General features: G+C 36.2%; 2 protein-coding genes across 6 annotated transcripts; one reads left to right on the top strand and one right to left on the bottom strand.

The window, feature by feature from the left end:
• The first annotated feature begins 7,498 nt into the window (after window positions 1-7,498).
• Window positions 7,499-9,697, top strand: LOC140003698 (probable indole-3-pyruvate monooxygenase YUCCA10). 2 transcript variants are annotated; one of them, XM_072064996.1, is made up of 4 exons: window positions 7,499-8,268; window positions 8,406-8,642; window positions 9,056-9,178; window positions 9,281-9,337. In XM_072064996.1, exons 1-4 carry the CDS (start codon window positions 7,642-7,644, stop codon window positions 9,320-9,322), a joined length of 1,029 nt encoding a protein of 342 aa, XP_071921097.1. In that variant the 5' UTR covers window positions 7,499-7,641; the 3' UTR covers window positions 9,323-9,337. The 2 variants fall into 2 exon arrangements, with proteins under 2 accessions (XP_071921097.1, XP_071921091.1); XM_072064990.1 differs by lacking the exon at window positions 9,281-9,337 and adding an exon at window positions 9,394-9,697 and having other exon boundaries at window positions 7,500-8,268.
• Window positions 9,698-10,114: 417 nt separating this feature from the next.
• On the bottom strand, window positions 10,115-19,976 carry LOC113743495 (protease Do-like 2, chloroplastic). Of its 4 annotated transcripts, none has more exons than XM_072064968.1 (21): window positions 19,444-19,976; window positions 18,857-19,042; window positions 18,706-18,756; window positions 18,551-18,624; window positions 18,338-18,401; window positions 17,903-17,947; window positions 17,367-17,474; window positions 16,291-16,368; window positions 15,978-16,044; window positions 15,742-15,800; window positions 15,335-15,434; window positions 14,697-14,776; window positions 13,689-13,745; window positions 12,574-12,677; window positions 11,831-11,933; window positions 11,643-11,728; window positions 11,496-11,520; window positions 11,325-11,396; window positions 10,948-10,998; window positions 10,776-10,848; window positions 10,115-10,697 (listed from the first exon to the last, which is right to left on the bottom strand). In XM_072064968.1, exons 1-21 carry the CDS (start codon window positions 19,681-19,683, stop codon window positions 10,450-10,452), a joined length of 1,971 nt encoding a protein of 656 aa, XP_071921069.1. In that variant the 5' UTR covers window positions 19,684-19,976; the 3' UTR covers window positions 10,115-10,449. The 4 variants fall into 4 exon arrangements, with proteins under 4 accessions (XP_071921069.1, XP_071921073.1, XP_071921079.1 ...); XM_072064972.1 differs by having other exon boundaries at window positions 10,776-10,836; window positions 19,444-19,975; XM_072064978.1 differs by having other exon boundaries at window positions 11,831-11,918; window positions 19,444-19,974.
• Between the last annotated feature and the right edge of the window lie 1,787 nt (window positions 19,977-21,763).

Here is a 21,763-nt window from a genome sequence, read left to right as displayed (position 1 = left end):
GTAGATCCGTCTCACTAGAATAAAAGAACGAGATCACAACAAAAATAAAATAAAAAATTCCATTGGTATCTTCCAATGTCTCTCCCAAAGTTGTAGCCCAGATGCTGTTCGCGGCCCACAGCTATTTGCCTTGGGGTTGGCCTGTGTAATTTGGGACGAACAAATGCCCAACAGAAAGCAAAGGCTGATGAAAAGTGTGGACTTCGGTTTTATTGGATCTTTGATTGGGCGACGTACAATTGCTTTTCAGGCTTTAAATCTGAAAGATTTATTAATAGGTACGGAAGAACAGCTCTCATTAAATTCTGTAACTGCCCTTGGAGCTTTGATGGGCCACGTTTCCCGCAACAAAATTGTTGAGTTTTTAAAAGTTGTTTTGTTTTCCCTTGTTTTCCAATGTAGTATAAAGCTTTTACAGTTTCCTTGGATTGCCAAAAAAAACAAAAAAAAAACCTTTGTTTCCAAAATAAGGAGAAAAACAAAATAATATAACAAGTTGTACACCAATGTTTGGACTCTTCAACTTTATATCATTGGATCCTATTTCCTCTATATTTTTTGAGTTCGAATTCTAAATTTCATTTAGTATAAACAGACTAAAAGATTGAACTTTCAGATATCGAAGTTAAGTAAATTATTTTGTTGTAATCAATTTTGTATTCATTGAGCGCTTGGTTTTGTAGGGCATTCAACTACTTCAAAAATCGGTTTGCTGTTCGATTTAAGACAAGACCTTTTTTTGTTTTCTTATTCAATTTCCTTCTCCTTTTTTTTTTTCAGAAATTAACATCTGCATTACGTCACTCCAAATATGATATTTCATAAGGAAATAAAATGCATACTCTTTGCTATTATTTTAAATTCATATGACAAGAGAGGAACTGTAAATGAAAGTATTAGATTCAAATTCTTTCACTTTTTTTTTAAAAAAAAATCATACGACAAATCAACATGTTTTTTTTTTTTTATATATAGAAGAACATAAACCAATATAAGTAACTAAATGCATGGTCATTGCTCTATGTATATGGTGGGCCTGAGTGAATATGCAGTGAAAATATATAAGTTGTCTGCGGCCGCTTTGGAAGCCAACATATACATGCCAATATATGTCAAGAGGTTGAAGCAACAGAGTAATGAATGATATTAGCATCGAGTAGGTGGCTGGTATAGCAAGATGACGCTGCATGGCACGAGTCTCGTCTGGACTTTGGAGGAGCATAGGGATGGCAACAGGGCGAGTTTGGGGAGGCCCTTCCCCGTTCCTCATCCCGTTGCCAAAAAATTCCCCCTGTTCTCGTCTCGTTTCTCGCTTCCATTCCCTATATCCTCATCTCGCCTCGTTTCATTCCGCTTCTTCTGTGGGTGATAATTTGATTTTTTTCTAAAAATTTTTATTCAATAGATTAAAATTAAATTTAAAGAAAAAAAATAAAACACGAAGCAGAAACTAAGTGAAAAATGAAACAAGAAAAGTGTTGAAATATAATACCAAGAAAATTAAGAAATTCAATTAGATTCTACAGATAACATTTGGACATACTCATAGAACGCGTAATATGTTTATGCCAAATATCAACTAGAAATTTGGATAGAAATGAGATAAAAGTTATATTTAGTTGTCAAATATTTTAAATTTATTATTATTAAATTCTATAATATATTACATATATTTATATTAATAAATTGAAGTGGAGACAGGACCACGTATCGTCCCTCACCCCTCACCCTATTAAAAACAAACGGGGGATGAAAAATTCCCCCCGTCCTCGCCCCCGCCCTGCTCCATAACCTCCCTCACAGGACAAGCACCTGCACCGGTTGCCATCCCTAGAGAAGCAGCAGTTCTTCCTCCGGAGTACAATGAAGTTTTTTTAATATATGGCGATTCCTCTCTAATCTAAAAGTGAAATCTGACGGTACTTTTTATTTTTATTCAAGGATCTGTTGGGGCCTCCTAAGAATAGCATCAGGGGGACGGTCAACAAAGCCATTTGTACTTAATTTTGATTTTTTGCAGGTTGCGGAAAGTTTTCGGAAAGAGTTGGTAAGAAATAAAAGCAGCTTTGCTGAGTACGCTGCTAAATTAAATAATTTACACTTAATAAAACTAGCGTATAAAAATGATACCGCCGCAGCAGGCCGTGGGGAGTTGTCAAATTCCGTTTTCCTCCCGAAAGAAAAAAGAGGCTCCCCGTCCACCTACAAAAAAACCACAACCCAAAAATTGTACTGGCTCCTAGTAGTAGCAGAGTATTTTTCTTCTCAGTTCTCTTCTATCTTTCCTCACCCATTCAATTTCCATTGCTTCCAACTACTGTTTCAAAGTAATCAGAGACTTAAAAGTTAATTAGGCAATTGTCATTCCTCTTTTTGTGGACATATACGTACAATACACCAGTTGTAAAGCCTTCCACGCAACGCCATGATCCGAAAGCCAACCCATAAAGATAAGGAGACCTAGCAATCCCCCTTTTCTTTTTAATAATTAATGCATCAACTTTCGTACGTGAAAATAATCTTTCTTTTTTTTATTTTTATTTTTATTTTTTGGGGGCCGGGTTGGTGGTATAAGTATAACTCGAGGATGCCATGGCAATTGGATGCATTACAAAATTGTAGATGTCTCATTGACTTAACATATATATATATATACTAGTAATAGAATTCCCTTTTTTTTTTAAAAAAAAAAAGAAGTAATCCACTTTCAACCCTCGCCGGAACCCCAAAAAGGAAAAAAAAAAAAGAACAATCAATTTTATCGACTTTTTTTTTTTTTTTTTTGTCGACACATGGTGTCCGGGTCAATCCTTACGGGACCTGACTAATCCCCTGCGATCCGGGAGAGGAGGCTCCACTCCACACCGAACACGTTAACAGCGGGACTCGAACCGCGGACAAGTCAGGAAGGTCGCCGTACCCGAAGGAGAGGAAACGGACCGCTCGAGCTATTCAGCGGAGGCAAAAACCAGCCATATAGAGTGGCAACTTGTGGGAGGCAGGGGTTAAACCCCTGATCTCGAGCATATCAAATAAGGGATGACCACTGGCAATTTTATCGACTTGACGTACGTAATCAAGCGTTAGGTGAGAGTCATCTTTTCCGTAAATGCATTAACTCGTTGAATTGGAAAGTGAGCAAGTCTGCACCTCCTCATCCCGTAACTAAATATTTCATTATCTGTACACAGGAATGGAGCCCAGATCAGAACAATATTAATTATTATTCTTCCACAAATACTCTTGATCGTTGCGCATGGGGACCTTATGTTTAATTCATCGACTATCATGCTGCTATACGTATAAATTGAGAACAAATCAACAAATGGAAAAGGAGAAGAGAGGAAAAGAAAAAAAGAAAAAAAAGGATGCTCAGTCTTGTAGACGTCCAGACTCTTTCAAGTGACTTTGATTTCTGCTTTATTGTATTTAAGGGTTGGTGGGGTAAGACCAGTGAGTGAGTGGCATTCGGATTCGCCGGAGAAAGTAGGTTTAAGAGAAGACGGGATTTGTGATGACAACAATGATCGAATGGTACGCTGGAAGGAGACATTTCCTTTTTCATTACTTCTTCTGACCCAACCGACCCCATCTGATTAATGGAAAGAAAACTGGATGCAAGGTTAAAGGGGGACATATTTACTGACCTTTTGGAGGTAAAGAAAGGGATAAAAAAAAAGAGTCTATATATCTATATATATATATATATATATATATATATATACATATATAGCAGATGAGTACTAAGAGCATCCACAATGCTATTACACCTTGTGGAGTGTAATCCACATGCCACATCAGCATTCCACTTTCTCCTCTTTTATTACACTTTCACTCACAATGGATTATCCTCCATAAGGTGTAATAGCATGGGTCCACAATCAAATCAAATATTTATTTTAATAATGCATAACTCATATCCCATAAATAAATAAAGTAATTTTTAAAAATAATTTTGTTATTTTAAAAAAATAAAGTACTAGCTTTCATTAAATTTTTTACATTTTCAATTTTTTATTTTCTAAAAATGATATTATTAATTTTTAAGTTTGAATAATATATCTTTTTCTATCTTTCAAAAATAATATATTGTTTTGTTTTCAAAAATAATTATGTAGGAAATTAAACAAATATTTGATACCTTAAATGCGAAGATATCATAATAATCCATATTTAATTAATAATTCGGAATGTAATTAGTTGAACTCCATAACATAATAGGATTTACATTTAATTATGGCTCCCACCTTCTAATGGGATTACACGCATCATATCCATGATGATGCGTGTAATCTCCATGACACGGCTCCAATGGGAGACCGTGTCATGGAGTGGTGTAATGGCCCTCCATTACACCCGCGCTGCTGTTGCTCTAATGCATGTTGTCAAAATCTTCAGACAACCAAACCAAGGACGACTGACAAGCATGCATGGCTTGTTAATCTTCTTCTTCGCCTTTTTTCTTTTGTTCCAGTAAGTATATATCATACAGTAATTAATTTGTTCTCCATCAAAATAAATAGTAAATAAAAGTAGATCTGAGACTGGCTAACTTGCTAATTAGTGATACTGATACATAGTTTTTTTTAAGAAAAGAACTTTTTTGTTGGAAAAGATACTACTGATATACATAGTTAGTCAGAGTGGATTAAGAAGGAAGGAAAATGCATTATGACCTCAATCTCCTCTTGTACGTCAAGTTAACTGATTTTTGTCAAGCACACCATGAAACCCTGGAGGGTAATCATAGACAAAGCTAAAGCGTAAAGAACTGTGAATAATTCAAACTTGGAGGCAAGTAATAGTCAGTCAATTATTACCATGCATGCATTTTCTGATCTGTGAAATTGATTGAAACGGCATCCAAAATTAAAAGCCAACAAAATTAAGGCCTTGCTTGGATTGCTGTTTTGCGTAGAAAAATTTCGTCATTTTCCGTGAACACATTTCCCTATTACATTTTTTCCTCACATACATCAAATCGCTACAGTAATTTTTCCATGAAAAATGACGGAAAATGCAATTCAGCAGGTACTTACTAGTCATAGCATAACTATGTAGCAGGCCCCTGATGCATATATATATATATATATATATATATATATATATATATTTTGTCGATACAAGGGGTATCCGAGCTAGCTATATATCATACACATATTTTCCATGACCTTGTTTATTGTGGATTTCTCCGAAATGGTGCGGCAATATTTCTTTTCTTTTCTCCAGGTGAAATGAAATGCATGAGTTACGTTGAGATACATGTTAAGTAGTGATGAGTTTTCCTATTTCTAGTTTTTATTAGGTGGATTTTCTTTTAAACCGTCCAATTGCCAAGGTGGTTAGAAATTAAGACAAAGAAGGAACATGAATTAGTAATTGAGGATAATGAAGGGTTTCAAAACAAACTAACAAAGTCGGGACGGATCATTTCGTGGTTCGTGCGATTGCCTTCTCGCTTTCCCAGAAGATTATAGGAGTATCATATCATGTTTTTGAGCGTTGACCACCTAAGATTTTACTAACGCGTGCGGGATGGGAAAGATGATCCGGTCAGTCGTCTCGTCTCTCACACACACAGTCACTTTCCCCGTGGAGATTAAAGTGCGGGGTGGCACCACCAAGCAATATCTAGTGACTGTCAACATTACCATTTTTTCGTTCAACTATAGTGTCAGTTACTATTAACTTATAAAAATTATTTGATCGCAACTCTTTTGATCGCGTAAAAGTTGTGCGTTCGTTCGAATTTCGCTACTAACTCTTGACTTTGTGTGGGTTGGTGAGTGATAGAGTGGAATTGAGATTACCAAAAATTTTAAATACGGGTCCAAAACTTGGCCAGATTAGCTATTTTTTGAAGTATTTTTGAAAAATTTTGTTGCAACGAAATTTTTAAAGTATATTTTAAAATATTTTTAGAATATATGTTGGGATATTTGAGAGTAAAAGAGTTTTTAAAATATATTTTGAAATATTTTTTAAATAATAAAAAAATTTAGACTGTTTTTTAGAGTATTTTTTAAAAATTTTTATAATATTTGGAAAACTAATTTTAAAAAATTGATGAATCCAAATAGAGCTGAAGGAAATTTTGAATGAAAAATAATTATATAAAATTTAATTTTTACACATATATTATAAATTCAAACAGTGATATCATCGTATATGTACACTGTTTATATATATAAAATTTACTCCATCCATTTGTTAAGAAGAAGAAATGTTTATTCCAAGGCATCCCACCGCATGACCATCCCACTTCGGAAGCACATAGCTCCATGTTCCACGTCAGCTGACATTAACAATTCAAGTACGACTTTGACCCGCCCAGCCTATCACCGTAGAAAGCCTTTTGAGTTCCAGCGATGACCTCCCTGCCCTTTATCTTTTGAGGTTGGCAATGGCATTACTGTAAATTTGTCGGTTACCACCAAGCCTTTAAAATATCACATCAAATATCGTCTCCCACCGATTGTCACATTAAAATACGGAGTTGCTTCAAAAAATTCAGACGGATGCGTAATGCATCCATTTGATCCGGTAGTGGTTCAGTTTCCTTCGAATTACTCCTGAAACTCCTTAGGTTTATCCCCTCTGCCTAGTGTAGAATAAATTAGGATGTACTACAGTTGTCGTCTTCGAAAAAAAGAAGACTATGCATGAGTGACCTCAAAATACGCCTCCATTGAATTCCAATCATTTATTGTGGGTAAAACAAATGTATTCAAGTTATATATGACTATCGCAACGCATAGCAATCCATGCCTAAAACAAATACTTTTCTGTAAATATTTGTTGGGGTCATCATTATAATATATATATATATATATATATATATATATATATATATATATTCAGTTTGGGAACTAAAGTTTAGTTGTTGTCTTGCCTTAAAAAAGAAAAAGAAAAAAAAAAGAAAAAGAGAAGAGTTTAGTTGTCTTATCGTCCTCATCCCCTGCATTAAGAAGTTACATTCGCATCTCCCTCTCTACATACATGCATTACATTAAAAAGGTACATTCGCAACTTCGCATCTCCCTCTCTACATACATGCTTTAAGAAGTTGCATTCGCATCTCCCTCTCTACATACATGCTTCATATGATGAATTTTGTTGCACAATGTTGTCAAGTGAACACTACTTTACTCCTCCAGTGAACGCATTACAGGATTCGGAGAATGAGTGAGTAATTAGACTAAAACCGCTCATTATTAACAAAATGCTTAGAACTTCGAACGTCCTCGGGGGAAAAAAAATCCTTTGATGATAATGCCGACATTATAATATGTTTTAAATTTTAGATAAAAGGCTAACAACCTACTTTATTGTGTTTGACCCACCCATAAAGGTCTTTTATTACTTGCCCGCAAAACAAAGGGGGAAAAGAAAAAAAAAAAAAAGAAGCTAAATTCCCATAACGAGGGACCCCACAAGAACTTGGAGTCAATCAATTAACGTCCTCCTATTATTTATGTTGTTGGTTATTACTTATTAGTAGTATAAATTGTTCATGCCCTCCTGCTAACTCCTACAGTGTTTGTATCTTCTATTCTCTGTTATAGCATTAGGAGGAGTTTGGAGATTAATTTGTGGGCAGATCAGAGCGACGACCCAAGGCCAGCCATATTCCTCCAAGCCATGGCAACCAAAGAACAAGTGGTAATAGTAGTGGGAGCTGGGCCATCGGGGCTTGCAACTGCAGCATGCTTGAACAGCCTTTCCATTCCAAACATAGTCCTTGAGAGAGAAGATTGTTTTGCTTCCTTGTGGAAGAAATATTCCTACGACCGCCTTCATCTTCACCTGGCTAAACAGTTCTGTCAACTTCCTCTCAAGCCGTTCCCGACCACCTACCCGACTTACGTGTCCAGAGACCAGTTCTTGCGTTATCTAGACGACTACGTCTCCCATTTCAACATTTGTCCCTTGTACCAAAGATCGGTGGAGTCGGCGCAGTACGATGAAGCCGCCGAAGAATGGATTGTCAAGGCGAGGAATTTGGGTTCTTCCGATCCCGAGCAGATGGAGGAGTATTCCAGCAAGTGCTTGGTGGTGGCCACGGGAGAAACCACCGATGCATTCATCCCGCAGCTTGAAGGTCTCAACACTTACCTGGGCGAGGTCATCCACAGCACCCGATATAAAAACGGCAAGTCCTATGAAAACAAGAATGTTTTGGTTGTGGGGTCTGGAAATTCTGGTATGGAAATTGCATTTGATCTATCAAACTACGGTGCGAAGACCTCCATCGCCGTCCGTAGCCCTGTAGGCGACTCTCTCTCTCTCTCTTTTCCTTTTTTTTTTTTTTCATTTTATTCATTTGGGAGTGACAACATAGTATATTTAGTTACCCTGGTGAGAATTATTGGATTCCTTGAATGGGTTGGTTATGACACATGCAGCTTCACATTCTGTCAAGGGGAATGGCAAACATGGGACTGGTTTTGTTGAAATATGTTTCTCTGAATGCGGTTGACTCGCTGTTGTTGATGCTGAGCAAGCTGTGGTACGGAGGAGACTTGTCCAGGTACGGAATCAAAAGGCCAGAGGAAGGTCCCTTCACCATGAAAGTCAAGTATGGCAAATACCCCGTCATTGACATTGGGACCTATCAGAAAATCAAATCCGGCGAGATTCAGGTGCAGTATTGCGCGATGATTTTAATACACTTTCATTAATTGAACCGTTTTTACCGCGGTACAATAGTTAGATGAACTGATAGCGCGTGGACCATGCAAATTAATTCTGCTTCTAATTATTTTGATTTCATATGCTATCTTTTCAAGGGGAAAAAAAGGGGGTTCTATAGAAAAGGGGAAAAAAAAAAAATAAAGGGTTACTGCTATTTTAATCATATTTGCAGGATTGATGTGGATCAGTGGGCACGTAGCTATCTTGCTTTGCGTGTATGATTTCCATTTTCCAGTTCTGATACATGTCGACTTATGTAGAGTGATGATACGAGTACATATTGTTCGAAATTCCTTCGGTATGAAGCATGCATGTTGTAAAATCTTATAATTTTGATACCATAAAATAAATAAATAAACAGGTAGTGCCGGCAGTAGCAAGTCTTGGGGGCAATGATGTGGTGTTTGAGGATGGCAAGTCTTACCCATTTGATGCTATTATTTTTGCAACTGGCTTTAAGAGATCGACGAATAAGTGGCTCCAGGTACAATTATAATTCGCCTTGCACAGCTGCTTTTTGAACTTCTTGCCCGTCTTCCTTCAACTTGACACCTTCATAATATTTGCCCCACCTCCACCTGGCCAGGAATGCGTACGCACTGGAGAACAATTTACAGTAAAACCCTGATTGCTCCATCCAATTACTGATTACTTTCTTCTTCTTTTTTTTGTGTGTGTGTGTTTGGCTACTGGCCTCAGGGGGCTGATTATCTCCTGTCTGACGATGGACTTGCAAAACCTGCCTTCCCTAACAACTGGAAGGGTACCAAGGGATTGTACTGCGCTGGTTTGGCCAGAAGAGGATTGTATGGAGCTGCTCTGGATGCCCAAAGCATAGCCAATGATATCAAACGGGCTCTACAGATGTGACTGCTCGATATCCAGATTTATAATTACAACATGTTGCAAAATTTGTTACTAAGGTTTACAGAGAGTGAAACTGTTAAATGGTTTTGGGAAACACATCAAGATTCACAGATAATAAGAGAGTTAATTATTATTATTATGGTCTAAAAGATCTTTCATAAAAAAAAAAAGGGGTTTGTTGATGGTACTTATTATACGGCTTTTTCCCGTTATGACCTCTCCTCTCCTCTCTTTGTCCCGCGCAAACATCTAGTACCGGACTTCAATCTTTTTTTATTGTTACCGAACATTCTTTTGTCTGATGAAAACCTCGAGTCCTGGACTACAATCTTTTTCGTGAAGGAGCCCGGCGGACCGTATTAAGGAGTACGACACACGAGAAGTCCAGCCATTCCAGACTCTGCAGATACAAAAATTTCGGGGAAAAATTTGCACGTTAACACCGTTACATATCCACATCCACCAAGGCACTCCATCTGGGTCTTTTTTTTTCTTTTACAACGTTTTCATAATTTATGTCGTAATAGTTTTTGCACTAGGCGTTACAGCTTAATAACAGAATTAGCCTATTATTGCAAGTCCAGAAAAGATTACATCTCCTGTGAAAGTCATAAAGACGTGTAGCCTATTATTTCCTTTCATAATTACAAAGAGAAGAATCAGATAAACGTTAATTTTTGGCTTGTAAGAAAACAGATTTTCTCATGTCCTCCAAGATATTCGACAATTACCGAGACCCAAAGCCCAACCAATGTAGAAAATGTCTAGCAGCGGTGTGTTACTACTCCATAGTGACCAGAAACGTTAGCAGAAGCTATTCTCAATTTTTCATCCCACTTCTTTTGAATGGCTATAGATATCACCAAATCGAATTCCCTCCGGCTCTCTTCACACCCAAAGAAGACCTTCAAAACCAAATTCTGAATTTGAAACTGGACCATCTCCAAATTCATGTTGTTCAACTGGATGGTTTACCCCAAGGGAGTCAACATATGACTCTGAAAGATCTGGAGATCTTTCAGCCGGAATCCCATAATCTTTGAGAATGCGCGCAGAAGCAGAACAAGCAGCCTCTCTTTCCAAAACAGCCAAATAATTGTCTTCAAACTCAAAGACCAAATATTTATCCTTGCAAGCTGAGAAAAATAGTAATATAAAGAGCAAATCAAAGTAGACAGATCAAGAAAATTGATAAAGTACAAACCAATACTTACAATCAACAAGATAAGCAAGGTGGTGAATGTTTTTTATGCGCGTTCCATTTAACTTCAAAACCTGCAATTGCTTCTAAATTAAGGAAAAAATTTACACCTTTCAAATTTGGAAATTATTCCCAACCATGTAACATGGTAGGGCAAGAACCAGAGTCATCAAGAAAATGCTTGCCTGCTCGTTACTCATATCTTCATATCCAATATTTACTTCATTTGCTAAAACCTGTAAGTGAATTACATGTAAACAAAAAGGATGAAATGACCAATAAGGGATTTCATATATCATACTATAACCAAGCATCTCCAGATTTTTTTTCCTTTATTTACTTTCATCATAATCATCATTTAGCAATATCCAATTGGACCATGGCTGTGAGCTAAGAGAAACAAAGTTGAATTACAGTTTCCACTTAAGTCATATTAATAGATAGGAGATGATATCCTCTCGTATAGTAGAACCAGAGACAAAAAGGAGTGTAAACTTTTTTCGTCAAAAGCTGCATCTACAAATCAATTTGACTTCACACTTGGTGAATGTTATGCACCAACCTGTGAAAGGATCACAATTTGTTCCCCTTTGAACTTAGCCAACGAGTACCGTGCCTTCGTCAATAATTTCAACTACCCAGAGAAGAGAGGCAGGCAACCATCAAATAAATAGCTGAATAGAAGTGCTTAACTGAAGTATAATAAAGCAAATATTGAATAAACAAAACCTACCCCAATTTGGTCTTCGCATTCTTCCCTGCCACAAATAATAGAGGTAAATTTGCTGTAATGAAAATAATTCCTAACGAACTATTTCTTTGGAGACTGGATAATACCAGTCAAAAAAAGGTAAAGGCACAGGTTAATAACAAGACGTACTCTATCAGTGGGTCAGATAGTGGTGTGAAAACCAATCCAGCAACTATTAGATATGAAGGCTGACCTCCTTCAATGTGATATGGAACCTAGAATAAAAAGCATAATAGATCTAGATTTACTGTAGGGATCTCGAGTCAAATTTTCAAACTTAAATACTAACATCACATCTTTTAAATTTTGTTACATACCAAATGCACACGAGGATTTAAAACTGCTTTAAGTTTTGTGAATGACCCTGCCCTAACAATACCAAGCTCTGCCACATCCCCTGCAAATCTGAAACAAAGCATCCTGAAAGCGAGAAATTTTGCTTCTCATATAAATAAAGAAGCAGTAATCGATGAACCTAGGACAGGAAAAAACCATTTAAAAGTATCGACGATTTTATATAAACCTTTAGTGCTTGTAACTAATCATATTTCAGTAGATGCTCATCGAAGTGAGCCAGATAGAATACCATGTCAATGATAACTCTATTATTTGAGTTAAATTTGCGAAGTAACAGCAATGTAAATTTGAAAACATTCATCAACTGATATTCCTGCATATCAAAGCCTGAAGACAAAAATTAAATCAAAGCAGGAGTCCAGTGAAAAAATTCCTTAGCTCACCCAAAGGACAATGGTAAACAATGATATGCTTCAGTACTTAAACTTCAACCAGTATCAGTAAACGAAAACCATTACTTGGATATTGAACTGACAATAAAAAAGATATTCTAAAAAGTATCATGGAAAATTACAGAGTGATCAGGATGTGTATATGGATGCAAAACTGTAACTATATTGACAGTCCCAACATGCTTTTAAATGACAAACCTCACCTTCATAGGCCACTCACTACCAGAATTCAATTAAATAAAGATCTTGACACCAAGAAATATTGAAATTCAACTTAATTTAACATCATTGCAGAAAATTAAGATATTTACTTTTGACTAATAAGGTAGCGAAATGCAATGCGTTCAGTCGATCGGAATGGCACTGTCCCCTCACAACCAACACGAATACCATCAAAGCTTACAATCACATCCCCCTGAAAGGAAATCAGGGTACAAGTGTAACTTAATTTCAAGAATTTCAGCGTACTATTACCTTAAAGCTGAAGAAAGTAAGGATCCCAAAAATGTTGCACAATTAGGAAACATCAGTAAATGAGAGGAAAAGGAAAAGCCAATAGGGAAGTATGTCAAGACTCTATGCCTTTCAGCAAACAACACTGGCATACTATCCAAAAATCACTAACCGTATTAACCCTCACAAATAAAAGAACCAACACCGTATGTTCCTTAATAATGTAACTATAGTTAGGAAAAAGGAGACACATCTCATTCAGATATACCGGAAAACTGGAAGTGTCATTTCAAACATATCTAGGCAAACCATGAGTCCAACACCAAAATAGCTAATCATATCCAATCACAATAAGGGGAAAGTAACTTGTACTCACGTAGCAGAATTACACTGTCACCCAATTGTAATACCATTAAGAATTTAAAAGTCAAAACTGATTGAAAATGATAAAGTTAAGGAAGGTATAGTTACTAATAGTAAATTTAATTTTGGGACAAGGACTTGCAGCTTTAGGGTGATTAATGATTCAAAAACAGTCAACGTGCTTGGCTGTGATGATAATCAATGGCCAACAACAACTTGAATGTAAACCTGATAAGAGATGGAGTAACAAACTATTTCACCAATTATCTGTGTAAACAATGGACCTTACGAGAAAAATTGTGGACAAAGGCAAGTTCCATTAAATTGCACAACTGTACCAACTATGGATATTAATTTCAGATCCAAACTGAATTTAGGAAGCTTAAAGCAGTAGATATACAATTTCAATTACAATTCCTCATAAAAAAGCATAAGAAAAAGAAAGAGCATTAATCAGAAATATAATCAACACTAACTCGACCATGCTGAGATGCTAGCTATCAATATGGTGCCATACTTGAGCAAGATGCAAAACTTTGGTATATGCTGGAGGGAAAAACAAATCAAATGTGAGCTTTCTTGGCCTTGAAACTATAAATTACAGGTATACCTCCTTCAAAACATTACTGGCATCAGAAGTTGGCTCAACTCTGCGCACAAGCACACCCTGAAGAAAAACCATTGTGGGAAAATTGCAAGAGACAATGCAAAAGTCTGGCAAAATAAGCAGAAAATGAACAATTGGATTGCTATTAATTTGTTAAATAGGCAGAGAAAACTACATGGCATGTCCCATGTGATCCAGAAAACAATCTTAAATTACTTCAGACCATAAGTCCTCACAACCACAAACATAATAGTATGAAAATAAGCATCAAAGCAACAGTTTTTGTAAAATCAATAAACAAATGATAGAATTTTTGCCAATCACAAGTGAACCAGGGAATTGTTCAGTTCACATTTTACTCAATTTGGGCTTCAAGATGAAAATTCCTTCCCCCTTTCAAGGAGGATGTGGCAAATCTCTCCTAACTATTCTGCACTTTAAAATGCTCTCCCGCAGACAACAACTTCTTGGGGGCTGGGTCGTTTTTCCTCTCAATCACAGAAAACTACCACTTCTTACTTGTAACATTCACACATCAAACAAGACACACTACCACATCGGAAATGGTAAAGTCAACAAGAAATACATGCACTCACTCTGTATTAGGTGTATTTCCAGTTATCTAAAGAAACAATAAATGCTTACTGTTGTTCAATAAATATAACTTAAATTCCCTATAATGGATAATTTCCTGTTTCAACCTTCTTCAGTGTCGTGGAGCAACCATGACCAACCCCAATGCAAATTTCTGCTCTCCACAAGGTAATCTTTCCCAATATCCATAAAACTCCCTAAAGTCCTTTCCAAGAAACAATTAATAGTCATAGAAGAATGAAAATGCAAACCCATGTTCGCTGAACATGCATATCCAAGGAGTAGGCATATATTTTGACACATTCACAAGTATAATTATGGCGATGTCCATTAAGAACTGTGAGGCTACAAGCATTTGAACTAGCAGATTCAACTATCCTTTTAGTCCAATTAGAGAGCAATTAGAGAGAGAAAAACCTCATTTGACGGCACTCCTAAGCATGCACGAAGAGCAGGATTCTCCAACTTTTGCAACAACACTCCAAGGCAAGGGAAACCTGAAGATTCATGAAGAGAAGCTTACTCCAATATTCTTATGTTACAGTATAATTGAAAACAAGTTTCCAGACAGCAGTGGAAGACAACAGAAATGCACTAATTGGAGAAACTAGTATGCAAGTACTCTAAGGCTTGCAAACCCCTACCTAAAGTAGAGGCTATTTACCGACAGAAAACTCCATATCAAACCAATTTGTGCCAGCAAAATGGTGTTGGCATGTTACCATGCATCTGTGCCCAAAATGAGAAGAAAACAAAACTAAAATGAAAAAGGAGAATGAGTAGGAGAAGATAAATAAGGTAACCATCTTATGGTACACGCTTATTGCTCTCCTGATAACAAGGACAAGGAGGAAAGCATCACATATCTAAAAAACATTGTGAGCACTCAATATTTCAACCACAAAAGCATGGTAGATCATCATTACAGTTCATCCATTTCTTCTCACACCCTTCAAATAAGTTAAATAACAGAAGAGATGTGTGTCTGTGTGCGTTTACTAGACATTATACAAACACTGATGACACCAAAATAACTGATTAAAATATACACTTACCAGTGTACTTCCCATTTCTCTCATAGTCCTCGAGAAAATGCGACACAACTGTTGTTGGAATCACATAACCAATATTCTCAACTTCATCAGATCTGAAAACCTAAAATAAATTCCTTGTAAGGACACATTAGACATGGTAAAACAGATAATCATGAGGAATCAAACAGAGAATATCAAAGATCCGGTGAATACTCAATTCTAAACCAGAAAAAAAAGGGGAAAAGTTTTAACAATTTTGGAAATGGTATGAATTTGACACTGCTGCCAACTCAAGACCTAGTCCATAACTAGGTGAAGAGAGGTAGATATGCCCTGGACAGGGTGGGCAGGTAGCAGAAGTTAGTAAACCATTATAGCTGAATCTCAAGCCTATACTTCACTTCTGCTAGACTCTTGGCAAAAATTACCTGAAATGCCACACCGACGCACTCTCCCTGATCATTAAATGCAGGACCACCACTATTACCTGGAATAAACAATCTTAATCAAATACATGGCATTTTAACACATGACTAGATATGCATTTGCTACAAGTGAGTTGTAGCATTAAACACGGAAAGATAATTTGGAGACAAGGATGGTCAACTTTTATCTATTATCAGGCTCCTCATGCACGGTGATAGCATAATAGAAGCTCAATTACCAGGATTAATAGCTGCATCAATTTGGATGCCCAGCAAGTCGGATGATCCATGAGCATATGAGGTTACCTGATGGTATAGACTAATTAGAAAGGTAACAATACATTCCAGCCAGTTAATGAAGCTTCTTTTGCATGCCTAAGGTAAAAATAGGAACATCAACTATAAGTGATGACAAAGGACACTTGATTTCATTTCATGATATACTGGAAGAATATTCAACCACAACTAATGACGAAGTAGACATCAAATTTTCATTTGATGGCATGCGGAAATCTTTAGCCAACCATATACTCAGACTCCAATTAAACGAACCTCAATTCTTGATACCACTCCCTTTGTGACAGAAATGGTATCGCCTCCAAGGGGATATCCTACGACGGTCACTGGATCCTGCCATTCAACAGAAATAGTTAATCTATATCTTGTGCCTTCAAGTTAAAAGACCAGGATAGCCAAGTAGCTTTCCCATTTGAGTACAAGTATTTCTACATAGTAGCTCCAGCGGCATGCACACAGATAAAACAGGTAGTTGCATAAGAACCACTGGAGATTTATAAAGATACCATATAGTACTGATGATTAAAAAAGAATATTAATGCAAAAAAAGTGAAAATGAAAATATCTTGGCAGTATTTATTGATGAACTGAGAGCAGATCAATTTTGTCAAAATCAAAATCCTCTTCTACAGTTTGCTGCATTCTGAAAACACATCTTCTTGGCCAATACTTCAAATATTTAATCAAAGCTCAAAACTAAATCAATTTTACTAGAAACTATGCAGTTAGGAACCCTAGAGAATCACTTAGATAAGTACCAACAAAAGTCATAAGGTGCTCTTTTACAATAACGAAGCATATGTTTTAAGTGAACCTGTACTTGGAAGCCTCAAATTCAGTACACCTTCTGATATTAGAAAATTCACAATTTTCACGAGATTACTTCCATCTCTACAACTCTCAATTAAGTAAATTGTGTGACACAAACCAGATGATCAAATTACAAGGAAATAACAAAAATAAATTAATTAAATTCTAAGAAAAGGACCCAATTCTACATTAACTATTTTTCCTGTCAACAAATTGGTCAGGTAAGCATTGGAAATATATTACTTTAAACCAGATGAGACAACAGGTTAACAATGTGCACCTAACTTTATTTGCCAGGTTTGCCAAAACTTGGCAGAAAAGTATTCCAAAAATAGCACAAGCCTATACATAAAGTTACTTAAAGGATATGAATTCTACACTAGTTCAACCTCAAGTCTGATTCACAACCACAAAACTAGCGCAAAAAGAATAGACACTACACTGGACATATAAAATACAAACATATAGAACTCACAGCTAAAACTACTGTTTGCCAAGATAAACATATAAAGAAAAAGCACCTGCAGCCGAGGCAAGCGTCCAAAATGAAGTGGCTCTGCTCCTTCCCAGAATTCTGTGCTCTCTACCGAGAGTAAAGCCATATCACACTCTATTCCCCTAGCCAAAACCTGTGGATTATATCATGAAACCAGTGCCAACATCAAAATCCACAATCCTTTCAATAACAATCTCAGACTGATACCCTTTCTAGGGCCTACCCCCTAAAAAATTAAAACACAACCAAAAGAATAACTACCCATTTCCAGGCCAAAAGTTTTGAGTTACCATTAATAAACTGCAGTTCATATTGTTCTTCACCAACAAAAGTATAAATGCTCTATCATTTTGATTCTCAAGAAGTCCTTAGACAGACCAGATTTCAGTTTCAAGATCACATCAACAAGGACTGAAACAAAACTTACCAACTTCTAAATTTCCAAAATCAACTAAACCAGTATGTTAAGCATAATGTGACATGCTTCACAGAGACCATGATAAGTAATGGACTCTACTAAACTATTAAAGGGTATTGCCTATATTGCTCAATGGATTATACCTTAGCCACATATTTGGTATCATCTCCCCTTCTCTTCACCTTGACCTGTGACCAAAAGACAGAAAAATTATCACCCCATATAGCACATTTGTCAGGTTGATAAGCTAATGCAAATACGAATTAACGAATGTAACTAACAACTCGCACATCAAAACATAGAAAGGCTCGAGTGGTATTCCACTTTTTGCCATTGTTATAAATTTGCAAAAGTCCAAAGATTGTTAAATGGATTTATAAGACAGTTTCTCAATATAACACTTAGAATGATGGTTCTTGGCCATGGTTGAAGAATTAATGACACAGAAATAAGAAGAATAATGTCGATGTATAAACTTGGTATCAGTTGCAATCTTCAAAAGCAATATTACTAGGAAAATCATGCAGCATGAAGGGGAGGGGAGGGATAATCTTGGTGTCATGTTCAGCAAAAATTACCTGTGTGTCATGTTCAACACAATGTGCATTGGTCAAAAGCTTCCCATCACCGATCATGAAGGCACTGTGTATAGAAGTTGAAGAACAAACATATAAAAAAACTAGCAGGGGGTTTTTGAGCTAAGTCACCTAAATGATAAACTGATAAATACAGAAGATTCTTCCACATCTACTACCAAGAAAATCAATGGATGATGGAGACAGTAAACCTGCCTTCCAGTACTCGTATATTGTCTCTGTTTCTGCCAAGGAAGCGAATAATCTGGTGCAGTGTGTGTGCAGTACACCTGAAAGATATTTTAATGAAAGAGACGATCAGCAATTAACAAACTAATCTACATGCCAAGTTCACAAGTGTAGACATGTACCTTTACAACAGCATTAAGAAAAGCTGCATCTTGAAAATTACCTGTTTCAACCTGGAGAAAGAGGTAAGAAAATTTTGAAAATTCCCTGTTTCAGCTTATTATATAATTAGCACTCTAAAAGGAAAATTTCGTAATGTGCTGCCCCAATTACCTGTTGCTCTTTTATATCAAACACATTATTGCCTCCTTTGTTTCCTTTTTTCTGCAGACCAAAGGATTTGAAGGCAACAGGTTGATTCCGTTGGGATCGTACTGTTTTACTACTCCTGGCATCAGCACGCGAGAAATGTACCTCATCTTTTGACGTCCCAGGAAACCTCTGACCAATGGCTTCCTTCTGAACTTAACGACGTACACATCATATTAGTGAAGGGACCTGGTATTAGCTAAAAATTCGAATAGAAATCTAAACTGTATTTCTTTTCTTTTTCTCAGGATGTCCAATTTCCCTGTAGTGAGATGAAGCTGAAACTTATTTCGGGAATACAACTCGAATTGGTTTTGGCCAAATGCCACCTAAATGGTGATTGACGATGAGAGGTAAGGACAGGGGGAAAAAATTGGTGCAAAAATCACCAGAATTAGCAACAACATTGAGTGTTTGAGTTAGTTACTACTCATTTTTTAAAAACAATCACACACCTAGCGACACATTCAAGATTTTCTAGTAGGGAAACAATCTCTTAAACAAGTAAAACAAATAGTTGGTGGCGCATGAGGTTAGGTTTTGCAAAATACCTGTGCGCTGGATTTACGCGGAGAGGAAGGGAGTGGTTTCTTGGAGGTTCTGCTCTTGCGATTTGGATTGATAGCAGCATGAGTTTCGGCATTTTGATTAGTTTCGGAATTGGGAGCTATTAAATGAGAGTGCCGTCTTAAAGTGGTGGCGAAAAAACGTTGTGAGGTTAGGGAGTAACGGGAAGGGCCGGTGGCGGAGGTGAGCGCTGTGAACCAACAGGTTGCGGCCGCGGTCGCCATTTATATCAGTGTAGTAGAAAGTAGAAACTTGGCCCCGGAGAGGGAGAGAACGCAGGCGACTTCAGTCGTGCCTTTCTACTAACTACTAAAGGTAACAAACGTGTTGCTGGTTAGCTCCTTATCTGCTTATGTAAATCCAGTATAAATATCTGATATCGGCTTCTCCCATTTTAAATCGACGCCTTCTCCTTCTAATGGATTTTTCCCAAAACGACGAATTATTTGCAGGTTGTCAATCAGGGTATGTGTGCCGGACCTTAAACCATGAGTTTCGTTGTCCTTGGGAAAAAAAAAAATTCATGAGTATCATGTTACAATATATATGTAGTTCATATCTGACTCGCAATGCATTCGGGCCTCGTGTCTAATTCGGACTCGGTCCAAATTCGCTTATTATTTCCTAATTTTTTTAATATAATTATTGTAACTATTAGGTGGTAAAATTAATTTGAAATCTAGAACATTAAAACTACACATAAACTAGTAAAAAATTCATTAAAAGTACGTATATCAAAAATTTTTCAATGATAATTATATCTAATTATTTTAAAATACATGAAAAATAATAATAAAACATGAACAGACCACTAATAATTTATTTAATGAATCTAATACTCTTTCTGCTAATTACTAATACTTTATTTATACATTACATATTTAAAAATAATACATTTATAGTTCTATATATTAGGGTGCACATATATATATGTGTGTGTGTGTCTGAAAAATAATGGGTCAGACTTTAATCGAATTTAGCCTATAAAGACCCAAACTCAGCTCATATTCTAATCGAGTCTAAAATCTAGAGCCAAACTCTACCCAACGCAAAATTATACGCTCTACCCTTTATATTCCCAAAGCAGTACCCAAAGCAGTACCGTAATACGCTCTACCCTTTATCTTTGGGTCGAACCAGCCAAGCTACAGCCAACTCAACCTTAATTATTTGGGTCGGTTGAAGGGTTTCCATCCCATGAGTTAGGCTTTGTCAAGTCTAAAGGTAGCACTTTTATTATAATCTTGTCTCTGGACCTAAGCCAGCCAGCCCGCCTGCCCCCCAGCAACTCGTCCAAGTTCACCCATAATTGTGGCATCGCCTCGGTCATTGTTTTTAGTCAAAATCTTGGGTAGATCCAGTTTTCAAAAATTCAATAGTTCAGATTGTATCACACTTTTTATTGAGTTGGTGTGGTATAATCTAAACCATTGATTCTTTAAAAATCGGATCTATCCAAGTGTGAGCCTTGTTTTTATAGTGGGAATAGGGAGAAACTCAAAATTTTCTTTTTTTAATATATATTTTTCCTTCTTTGGAATAATTTTGTCATAATATAATCTAACAATCGTGTGTTTGGATAGAAAAATAAATGAAAATTTTCTCGAGAATAATATGGTAAAAAATTTCTCGAGAATAATATGGTAAGAGTTTTCTTTAGAATAATATGTTATTCCGGAGAAATATTATCACCACGCATGCCAAAGGTTTTCATCAAAATCAAATTTTGTTGACTAATCAATCATATCAATACTGATGGTGATAGTGAGATTTAAACAAAATGGCCCCTAAACGTTGGCTATCTTTTCAATAATTTTCACCTACTTTATGATAGAAAGTAATCTTAAATAAAATTATTTGTTTTAATTGTTTTTTAAAAATTCAAAAGAAAATAATTAACCCATTTACAATATAGTTCATTTTAATCCCTTATTATTCCTCCATCTTTAAAAAAAATAATCAAAGCACTATAAAATTTAGAGTGTTTCATAAATGGGTATAAAGAGCAAAAATATATTTAAAAGTTAATAATGCTCATACTCAATATTTGGTGAACTGCTATAAGAATCATTTAGTGAAAATGAAAGTAGTAGATTTTGCTCTCTATTATTTAACATTTTTACCTCAAGATTCAAATTGATTAATTCTTTAGTTGAATGAAAAATCTTTCACTTTTAAACCAAAACTTATGGGTGGTAAAAACCAAAGTTAAGATGCGAAGTTTATAATTCCGAATTCAAAATGCAAACTAATCACCTCTCTAATCCTTCCAAGCTCCTCTTATTCTCAAGTTCATTAGGTTAG

The sequence above is a fragment of the Coffea arabica genome, chromosome 1e (genome assembly GCF_036785885.1).
Source record: "Coffea arabica cultivar ET-39 chromosome 1e, Coffea Arabica ET-39 HiFi, whole genome shotgun sequence".
Classification (NCBI taxonomy): Eukaryota; Viridiplantae; Streptophyta; class Magnoliopsida; order Gentianales; family Rubiaceae; genus Coffea; species Coffea arabica.
This window is presented reverse-complemented; position numbering and strand designations above follow the sequence as displayed.